This window comes from Arvicanthis niloticus, chromosome 7, assembly GCF_011762505.2.
Source record: "Arvicanthis niloticus isolate mArvNil1 chromosome 7, mArvNil1.pat.X, whole genome shotgun sequence".
In the NCBI taxonomy this organism is placed as follows: Eukaryota; Metazoa; Chordata; class Mammalia; order Rodentia; family Muridae; genus Arvicanthis; species Arvicanthis niloticus.
The window spans coordinates 42,776,737-42,787,615 of NC_047664.1; the positions used below are offsets into that span (position 1 = coordinate 42,776,737).

General features: G+C 48.7%; 1 protein-coding gene across 2 annotated transcripts in view; it reads left to right on the forward strand.

The window, feature by feature from the left end:
- The window catches only part of Stx18 (syntaxin 18), an 89,688-nt gene extending 79,511 nt beyond the window's left edge, over window positions 1-10,177 (forward strand). For both annotated transcript variants that reach the window (XM_034508589.2, XM_076938411.1), the window contains exons 7-11: window positions 1,826-1,914; window positions 5,079-5,137; window positions 6,177-6,246; window positions 8,726-8,806; window positions 9,609-10,177. In XM_034508589.2, coding sequence (XP_034364480.1) covers window positions 1,826-1,914; window positions 5,079-5,137; window positions 6,177-6,246; window positions 8,726-8,806; window positions 9,609-9,704 — 395 coding nt within the window. In that variant the 3' untranslated portion in view covers window positions 9,705-10,177. The remainder of the gene's footprint in view (window positions 1-1,825; window positions 1,915-5,078; window positions 5,138-6,176; window positions 6,247-8,725; window positions 8,807-9,608) is intronic.
- The last annotated feature ends 702 nt before the right edge of the window (window positions 10,178-10,879 follow it).

Sequence of the window (10,879 nt, forward strand, 5' to 3'; positions counted from 1 at the left end):
CCCCTATGGTCATCTCTCTCTTCACATGGTTGTGTGTCTGCCCTTTTCACCATGGCAGTAGAAAGTGTTTCTCCCTGTGTGTGGACATCTGCTAGGTTTTCTGTGAGTGACAGTTTTCAAGCCTGGCCTGTGTGGATGTGTCTTCTACTTATTTTGCCTTTCAGTATTTATTTCCCTTGAAACCTGAGCTGTCACCCATATAAGCATGTTCTGGTACCAAACAAGGTAGTATGGTTGGTTCTTGCCTGTCATACTCCCTCTGCCACTTGGCACTTGTCATTTAGTCAGCAAGTTTGCACGTCTGCTCCTGGTTGGCCTTCCTCCTCCAGCATTAAGGCCTTTTCTTTAAACATTCTGCCTGGCTGTCTGTGGTAAGTTGTTTTCCCATCCTAGTTTCTGGGTATTCGTATGTGTTTCTCAGGTGAGTCATGGTTCCTGCCTCTGTGAAACTCAATGTTGCCAAGGAGGATAGGATTCCAGCTCCTAGAAGAGAGTAGTGCCCTAGGAAAAACGAAGTGGAGACAGAGTTCAGCAGAGTATCCTGGGGACCTCAGGAAGAGGTAGCTCTGAGCAAGTTAGCACCTAACAAAAAAGTTTAGACAGTTGTAGGCAGAAGGAATAGTTAGAACAAGGAAAACACTGAAAGGCCAGAGTGATGGAAGCCCATGTGGAATGTAGTCACTGCCCCTTGGGGTTAGCGAGGAGCACAAGTTGTAAGAAGTAAGGTTGCAGAGGCAGGCTGCAGCAGGCCCACAGAAGGCCTGAGATGCAGGTAGGGCATCTGGATCTGACTGGTTGGGTCAGTATTCTGTGAGCACTGTACTTCAGGCTGAGTCCTGAGGCCCAGATCAGAAGGGCTTCAGGTGGCACACAGTTGAAGAACCTGGAGAGCACAGAATTTCTCCATGCTGATGTAGCTAATTCATGTTTGGATCTATTATGATGGGCTTTATGTTTCTGATTTTGTTGTTGTATTCAAGGGGGAAGGGAAGAAAAATCTGAAAAGAGGACCATACTGAAGCCAAGTAGGAGACAGACATCACAGGGGTGTGTGATGAGTTCACACCCAGAGTGTTGCTCAGAACAGTGCCCCTCTGCCTGAGCATGCTTTGTGATATGGATGTTTTCTCAGATCTGTAGCTTTGGTTCACCTGCACTGAGGTATATATAGGTCACTGTTTATGAAGATGTGTTTCTAATAGTAGCTGTGACTTTCATGCAGAGTGGGCCTATTCTGCCCTCTCTAGACTCTGCTGTGGTGATGTGCTTTCTCAACCATAACCCCTTGAACTCTGACTACCCCACAGGCTAAGCTCGATAGGAAATGGGTTGAGGCTAAGGAAAGGAAAAGGATGTAGCATTTGCCTTTGAGTCCCTGGCAAAACAGTGATGGAGTCCAGGGACACTCCAACACACAGAAACCTAGAATCACCTTTGGGGTCAGGCTTGTCATGGTCTCCACTGAGCAGCCCTTGGCTTCCCCAGACAGCCCTGCTTCCATGTACAGACTAGACCCATCATGCTGGGCGACTGTTCTTTCTAGGCACATGTGCTAGAAATGTGTGCTTGCCTTATCATGAACAGAAGTTTTCTAAATTAAAATGTTCATGTTTTAGTATATATGTGGCTATCCTAGAAAAAGACTTAATAGTACATGGGCTGGGCCATAGAACCACTGCTGCACATTAGCTAACTGTTCACTATGGACCACGCTGCAGAACTCCACTCTTTTGGTGTCTTCATGTGCCTCTTTCTTCAGCTGCCTATTCTGAGTAAATAGCTGGCTTCATATTTTTGTCCACTTTACTGTTTCCTTTCTTAACAGAAAAGCCTTTGGCTGAGTCACAGCCCGAACTGGGTACCTGGGGCGATGGCAAGGGTGAAGATGAGCTGTCTCCAGAAGAGATACAGATGGTAACCCTAATGGCTTCCCTTTAACTGTCTGTCCTAAGACTTTGAATAAGTGGGAGGTTGTGCAAATGTCCTTTCCCTAATTTGATACTGAGCTTTAAAAGTATAAACACATTTTAGATACATTACCCACTTAATATCTTACTTCTGGTTAGGCTTTTCATGATTTTAATTCACGGTAGCATAATTTCAACAGAAGTGTCTTCAGCAGGATGGTAGGCATCCATTTTAAATAGGTCTTTTAATTTGCAAAGATGGTGCTTATACTCAGTTGAGTCTCTGGTGTCATGGAAATGAGAGGAAGCTCGGTGATGGCTGAAGAGTGACAAGAACAACCATCAGGACAATGATGACCTCTGGGTGACCTGTACCCTGTGTTAAGTGCTATTATTTTATTTGTCTTTTCTGAGTGATTTCAGGTGACAAAATTTTGTTGATAGCTTCCCAAATGATAGCCTCTTGGCTGTGCAGCATCTAGACATCTTGCTGTGGTGTTGACCACAGAGACCAAGGCTTTGGTTCAGCCCTGTGCCTGGCCTGCCCAAGTCTCTACATATGTGAGGAGGCAACATGGCTGCACAGTCAGACTGACCCTACAAGGGACTGTGTACATTTTCCAGAGCAAAACAGTGAGACAGCAAAGGGCCACAGTTGCTCCATCGAATCTGAAGTGAAAAGGACCTCCAAGCATCTCACCACTCACTTTAAAAGCCTCTCTGGAATCTCTCCCAGAGAGTACTCAAGTAGACAACATACATGTCTTAACGACCGACCGCACTGCCTCTACTCTTCCCATTTTGTTGACAAAGGCACCTGTTGGAAGGACGGCTATTTGATTACTCACCTGCCCAAAGATATACAGTTTCAAAGGTGAAGGGGCTGGGCTTCCAGCTGTGACTTCATACCTCAGGGTCAGAGAAGAATAAGGCTCACAGCTGTCCACAAGGAAATCGATAGCCATCATAAAGTTGCTGACTAGCTAGGACCACCTAACTCTTTTCATGAGCTCTCACACCTGGCTTCTATACCATGAGGTATATGGCCAACATGACAACCCCTGTCACCCAAACTTTGGGACGGGCTTGTCATTCAGAAAACCACTCTAAAATCAGTGCCAGTGAATGTCCATGCTTGGGCCCTTTTGGACTTCAGTAAGTGGTGACCTTACATTTGGTGGGGCAGTGGTTCTCAACCTATGGGTCACGACGCCTTTGGGGCTCTTACATTACTTTCACAATCCATCAGAAAGCACAAGCATTTACATTGCAATTCATAACCATAGCAAAAATTATTATGAAGTAGCAACAGAATAATTTTATGGTCTGGAGTCATTACAACATCAAGAACTGTATTAAAGGGTTGCAGCATTAGAAAAGTTGAGAACCACTGGTTTAGGAGAACAGGGTTTTGTCTGTTTGCTTGTTTTACCTGCCCTGTTCTGGAAGCTGCTCTCCACTGAAGCTCCTGGGCACTATCTGAGCCCTCTCTCCACCCCTTACCACATGGGATGGCTTGCAGCATCTGCTTCTGCTGCTTGAAAGACCAGGTATTTCTGAGATGGCATACTGAACTCCTGGGGTCAGGGAAACCTGTGCCTTTGCCTGACTGCTGGAGCCCATGTAATGCTTTCAGAAGTGTCAGCAGCTAGGGCTTAGAAAGGCATCACAGCCCTGTATCTCATGCATGGGCTGGAGGAAACCAGGGGGCTTTGTTCCCAGGCAACATTCCAGTAGTAAGTCACCTAGGCTGATAGTTAATCATGTTTAGGAACAGTTTCAAAGCATCTAAGGACAAGATTTAAAAGGGCAGGACCATATTTTATCATTAGGGAAAAGAGAAAGAAAGGAAATGCCTCCCTGGAAAACAAACTTGAGCATACCTGAGGGAATTGGTGCATGTAAATTAGCACCTATAACTGAAGTAATTACACATGCTCAGGAAATACTGGCCCCATAAGTCACTGCTGAGGGGACAGTTAACAGCTGATGCTTTAGACTCAAAGTGAAGGTTTTATTCTCTTACCTGGTCTCTGTGATACCTAATGAAAAGAGCCATTAGCAATCCTGTCTCCACAGTCTGTGAGGCAGCCTGCTATGACTCAAGTGGTCCTGCTGGGAATGACCCCATCTTTCTTCCATTCCCATTTTCTGATCTGATATATCTAGGGTAGAATGAGGCCTCTTTGTGTCTGTTGGGCAGCAGGGTTTGCGCAGGGCTTAGGAACTAAAGAAGAAAAGTGGCTCTGCCCTTGAGAGAAGCTGGACCCTGAACAAGTTAAAAAATGTCACAGTGAAGCTGCACGCAGGGGAGATCCAGAGAAAGTGCTTCAATCTGCTCTGTGGCTGGGCCTTAACATGGCATCTGTGCTGGAGTCCCCAGCCAGTCAGAAGAGATGGGGGAATGTGACATGCACCTGTGTCCGGTGGAAGTGGCTGAGGCTGCCATCGGAGGTGACATCGGCTGGATCACAAATAGTATATATCTGAGGCCTCTTCTGCCGGGCCAGGTAGAGCCAACAGGGAAGCAGTGCACTGGTGTCATGGGCAGTGGGGTACCGAGCCCAACACTAGGAGCCATGTATTACCTGAGTTCTTTTCAGAGTATTCTGCTCAGGATCTGGACTTTACTCCACAGAAGGAATGTTAGGACAGACCAGTATGAAGTAGGTGTGGGGCTTACTCTCAAAGGGCAGTGGTGCTACCTCTGGGCAATGGGCAACCCTAGTGCTGTCACACAAGGCCCTTGGGGTCATAGGTCTGTCCCTGTCACAAACCAAGGAGCCTGCCAGCCTCTGCTCCACAGTCTCCCCACACCAAGTTCTTTGTCTGAAGTGTTGCACCTGGAGATGGGTGGCAGCAGTGGAATGTCAGCAGAGTATGTGTCTGAAGCTGCAAACACAGCTTCCTCTGCCCAGTGGCTAGTCTAGGTGTCAGCTGCTCCTCAGGGGAGGACTCTGAAGCTAGCGTAGCACACAGTTGGTCTTCAGGCTGGCTAGCATTTTCTTCCCAAAGTATGGTATTTTTCAGACAGTCTTATGGCAATACCCTGTGCTGGCCAATGGGACTGGGCAGTGATCCTTAGAAGGAGGGTAAAAGGTCAAAGGTTTCTTGTTGCCCCTTTCTTGAGCCTCATCTGATAGCATTCTGAGTGTGTGTGCTTCTTTGCAGTTTGAACAAGAAAATCAGCGACTCATTGGTGAAATGAACAGCTTGTTTGATGAAGTGAGGTATGTGTATAGCTAGTAGCTTGATGAGAGCTTTCCCAGATACTGGGGCCTTTTTCCACTTGCTTTGGCATCCAGGCACCCACATGTAACAGGGCAGAGCTGGGCCTGTGAGAGGAGACTGGCTGCTACAGTAAGCTTGTGGGTGCTGCAGCATGCAGAAAGAGCACACACTAAAGACAATTTACCCCAAATGTGGAACCATACCCAACACAGGGCTGCTTGGGTGGAGTGTCTGTAAATGCAGTGGGGACCTTGTGAGAGGTGCTTGTCCCAGGAGTGCCTGTTTGCAGGTGACCAGGCTCACACCCACTTGTCAGTGAACTTCAAGGGCCTGTGTTCCACAGGAGTGCTGCAGTGCTATGGAAGCAACAGTCCTAGTCCATCCAGGGTGTGGCCCCTTCCAGCCTGGAGACTCACTTAGGGTAGGGGTACTCCCTGGGGTGGCTCTCTCAGGCCTCCTTCTGCCCACCCACCTTGCTGTTCCTTCTCCATGCCCTGATGCTGCTCCTTCCTTGTCTCCTGTCTGCTCTTGTCATGTGTTGTACAGGGAACCCCAGCTCCCCTCGCCTCTCACACCGTTCTCTTCCTGCCCCTGACTCATCCCAGCTGTGCTGCATTAGTGACGAGCAGCCTGAGCCAGCGTCCACTCTCAGACCCTCAGCCCTAGCCCCCCCCCCCCCCCCCCACAGTGGAAAGGGCTCACCCAGTGTTTCAGGTTGGCCGAACACTTAGTTGCTAAACCAGATGGGGTGATCACAGACTCAACTGGAGCATTTTCTTGCCATAAGGAGCTGGTTTGAGAGGCAAATGTACATTTTTAAAGATGGGCTTTTGAAGTGACCTTTGATTCTCCAGTATGTATCACAAGGTAACTAGGCTATGCAGAGGACGCATGGTGCATCCTGCTCCTCCTCCTGTCTGGCATGGCTGCCCATCCTCTTTCGCTATCACTTTAATGTTCCCGTCAGAAATATGTACCATTCGTCTTAAATAACCAGGAGATAACAGCTAACGTGTCACCTGTCCATTCTTTTTTAAGGCAAATTGAAGGGAAAGTTGTTGAAATTTCCAGACTCCAAGAGATATTCACCGAAAAGGTTTTGCAACAGGTAAAAGGACACAGAGGCCAAGCAGTTTTGAGTTTTGACTTGGGACTGACAGATTGCTCAGAGCCCTCTTCCAGAAGCATCTTAGTGATGCAGATTAGACAGCACCATGTTCTGTTAGTCAGTCACACCACGCAGAGGATCCTGGCAAAGCTTCCAGTCACCCCACAGCAACCCTCTAGGCTAGAGCATCTGGTGGTAGTGGGAGGGTGCAGTCCAGGACTGGGAGCCAGACAGCCCCTCCACACCATCACCCTCCTTCTGTAGAAAGGGATGAGACCGCAGGACTGCTGTTGTACTCACAGGTCAGCACAGAAGAGCCCTGCACAGTGCAGAATGCAGAGCTGCTGTTCAGTCCGCTGTGCTCCAGAAACTAGGCACAGTTTCTCAGCCAGCCCATGCTGCCGCCTGGAGCACAGCTGATAGGGGTAGGATTGCTCCCAGGTGAGCTTAGGATTAAACAATACCTTTCTCTTCTCCCTGGGATGGCTCACTCACAATTGCCTGAGCCTCACAGCAGACTTGAGTCAACATGGATGAGGTAGAAGCTAACAACAGTTGGGAGTACGAGATCATAAAAGTGAGATTCACAGGTATCTTTTTTAAAAGAAAAAAAAAGAGATTTAGTTATTTATATAGGGACATTGTACTGTCTTCAGACACACCAGAAGAGAGCATCAGATCCCATTACAGATGGTCATGAGCCACCATGTGGTTGCTGGGAATTGAACTCAGGACCTCTGGAAGAGCAGTCAGCGTTCTTAACTGCCAAGCCATCTCTCCAGCCCTCTTCATAAGTACCTTAAAGATCTGCCCACGCCACATGTGTGAAGGCCATAAACCCTGGAGACAGGCTCTGTGCAGACCCTTGGCCTGATGGCTGCATGACAGTGGAAGCATGACAGAGGCTGCATGACAGAGCAGACTCCTGGCACAGCAGCTGGCTTTGAGGAGAGTCACCTTGGCTGAAGCATACAGTTCTCAGGGTGACCAGGCTGCAGACTGGACACTCCACCCTGTGTGCTGTGGCCAGTACTTCTTCTAAGCCCCATTATCTGAAGGCCAGCCAGTGACCCATGTCTCACTGACCTGCCTGGCCCATGGCAGGCCTTTCAGTGGGACTCTGACCAAGCCCTGCTTTAGTAACACCACATATGCCACTATGAATTTGTCCTCTACATGGTACTCCAGTGACACATCTGGCTGGCCATACAGGAAAGGGAATCACAGTCTCCTAGGCTCCAGTATTCAGCCTTCTAACAGGGAACATCAGCTGCCACTGCAGTGACTGCTCCAGAGACCTAGGCAAACAGCATCACTGAGAAAGAAGAGAGCTGCCTGGGTGGGGGGATAGTGCTTTATGAGGTTGCTGTCCCTCTGGAGTCCACCAAGGGACCCTTGAACTGTGAGGTCTAGAAAACTGTCTCTAAACCCCAGAGTTCCTGGTTGTCCCTGTGTCACCATAGATGGGCATCACTGGAAAACCCAAGCCCTGGTTCAAATGGGAGTGGGCCCTGGGAAACTTGAGTCCTGGGAGGTTAGGCTTTGCCCAACAAAAGAGAAAGACAGAACAGGCAGAAGGGCTCAGTGGATAAAGGTGCTTGCTGCCAGGCAGGAAAGCCTGATTTTAATTTCTGAAACCCACATTGTAGAAGCAGAGAATTATGTCAATGCTGTGGGCTGTCTATGGCAAACTCCTCAGTTCCTGCTCTAATGTTCTTCACAGTGTGTCACTACCCACATGCCCCGGCCCATGTGCCATGTACACTCCAGTGATGTCTCTACTGGGAACTGAGTGATTAAAGCCTGCTTTCCATTCTATAGCATTATACCAGGAAGAGCTTCCTAAAGCTCACATTAGAGCATGCCTCCCCGCCCCTCGGCAAGAAGACTAAAAACAGTACCACATGGCTGGTGTGGTAAGGTCTACAATAGCATTGTCTCACAAACGGAGACCAGCACCCCCTACTTCTAAGTTCTCAGTACACAGGGCATTTGCAGCCAGGAATTCATGTCTTATTCTAATTCTTACCCATTTAGCAATGTGTTAAAACAAGCTGTTTAGATGGCTGATGTGTTTCAAAGCCTGTAACATCATGAAGCCGGCTTCTGGACCTTATAAACAGAATGCTGGAAGAGAGCCCTTGGTGAGAGTGGCCAGTCCAGAATCAGCAATTTATATTTGCCCTTGCCACTTGATGAGTGACACAAGAGAGATAGTGTGAGCTGTATAACCCGACAAGAGCTCTATCCTAGTCCTGCCACTCAGACAGTATTTGAACCTCGTTAAGCCAGTAAACACCTCTGAACCGTAAATTCCTTCTCTTTGTGTTGAGTGAGGCCCACCTCTCTGGGTGAAGATTCCCAAGCTATATAGGTGCAGCCTCTAGACCTTGGAACATGGTGGCAAGTACTTGCAGGAGAATGTCTTCTTGGTGGAGGAAAGAGTGGCTGAATTTCCCTATATTCTTTCCCTCCACAGGAAACTGAGATTGACAGCATTCACCAGTTAGTCGTGGGGGCAACTGAAAATATTAAGGAAGGCAACGAAGACATACGAGAGGTAGGTACCTGATGCTTTCTGGTCTGATGTGGCTCAGCACTGTGTCCCAGCAGCCTGCATCTCACTAGTGAGGCTGCCCAAGAGTACCGCATAGTGTTCAGGGCTCATCCTGCAGCTGTAGCCATGGGTCAGGACCAGCCTAAGAGCATGTGTTCATAAGACCTGACTAACCTCCAGGTGATTCTCAAGAGAAAGTAGCTTCCATCCCTGCAAGAACAGCAGGTGGGAGAGTATCTAGGTAGGATCAGGATAATCTGAAATCAAGGATGAGCCCACAGAGGGCAGGAGCCCAGAAACTAACTGTGGAAGGCACCTAGCCTTATGAGTCAACTGTCTCTAAATCCCAGAGTTCCTGGTTGTCCCTATGTCACCATAGATGGGCATCACTGGAAAACCCAAGCCCTGGTTCAAATGGGAGTGGGCCCTGGGAAACTTGAGTCCTGGGAGGTTAGGCTTTGCCCAACAAAAGAGAAAGACAGAGCAGGCAAAAGGGCTCAGTGGATAAAGGTGCTTGCTGCCAGGCAGGAAAGCCTGATTTTAATTTCTGAAACCCACATTGTAGAAGCAGAGAAGTAACTCTACACCCATATACACTGTGGCATTCCCGCCTACCCATCATCAAGATAAATGTAATTTTAAAAATGAAATGCAAGGCCTTTGTTCTGTCAGGTGTTCATGCACAGTGGCTTTTGTTCCTGCCTATCTAATGAGAGCATGGGATTCACGGAGGTGTACACGAGGCACCTAGGGCTTCTGAACCAGTCCAGGGTGGAGCTAATAATACCTGTGTTCCTCCTGCCAGGCCATCAAAAACAATGCAGGCTTCCGAGTGTGGATCCTCTTCTTCCTCGTGATGTGTTCCTTTTCCTTGCTCTTCCTCGACTGGTATGACAGCTAGCCCACCAGGGCCGTGCCTGCGCCTGCACCACTGCCTTGGACACACCATGTGCCAGCATGTGTCTCATCTGCAATGGAGCTGTGTAAGGTCCAAGGGTTGGGAAAACATAGCCCCCAAGCCAACCTTTGGAACCTCTCAGGACCTGGAAATACATGGACTGCAAGTGTCCTCTACAGTTTTCAGGATGGAAGATAAAGGTGGTCAGGAGCTGCACTGTCAGGACAGGCCACAAGCATGGGGGGGGGGGGGGCTGAGCAGTGCAAGGGTATGGCATGCCTCCTGTCCCCACTACAAGCTCAGGGCCGTCTCCTGCCCTTCCCACACCAGTAGCTTCAGAGGAGAACGTGCCTAATGTTTCTAAAGTCATCAGTTCTTATTTCCTTGTGGCATCTCATGTATGCTGATATGTGGCCAATTTGTCATAGAAAATAATTCACAGCTGCCTTGTCAAGCTAATAAACTCAATTACAGCACTTACTGCAGTCAGTGAGTCTCCACTGAGTCCCTCTGGCCACCACCTGCTGGACAGGCAGGCTCTGGTGCCCTCCACTAGGCCTCTCTCCTGACCTGGCTCCTCAGCTTGGTAACAGCAAAGCTAGGGCCTAGGGGCATGTGAAGCCTCATTTCCTGCCACTGGGTCCCAGAAATCTGTGTTCCAAGAAGGGTGTGGATCTCAGAAGAGTGGGCCGTCTGCCTTTGCTCCTGCATACTTACTCCTCTAGAAGAGGCCACAGGGATGCCTGTTGAGAACTAGAAGTGGCCTGCATCTGTGTATAGATGTATCCCGGATCGCACAGTTCCTGCTGAAGCACGTGAGTACAGACAGTCCAGTGTGCGGCTTAGGTACCCACGAGCTCTTTATTTGCAGAGTGAATGTGAGAAGTTACATTGGGAGAGTTCACAGTGGGCAAAGGGCTACACTAGAAAACACAGTGGGGCCTGCCTACTGCACGCACACGGTCTGTGAGTCAGATCCCTCTACAGACAAGTCTTGGCACATGTTTATTGCACTTTATGCATTCTTCACAGCTTCTCAGTGCACTGCAAGCTCGTGACTGTGTGACCCCAACCCTGTGATAAGCTCACGGTCTTTGTTTCAGAACACCTCAACAATAAAATATTTTGTCCCTGTAGCATACCACAGGAAACAATAGTGGAGCTGATGGTAGTAACCA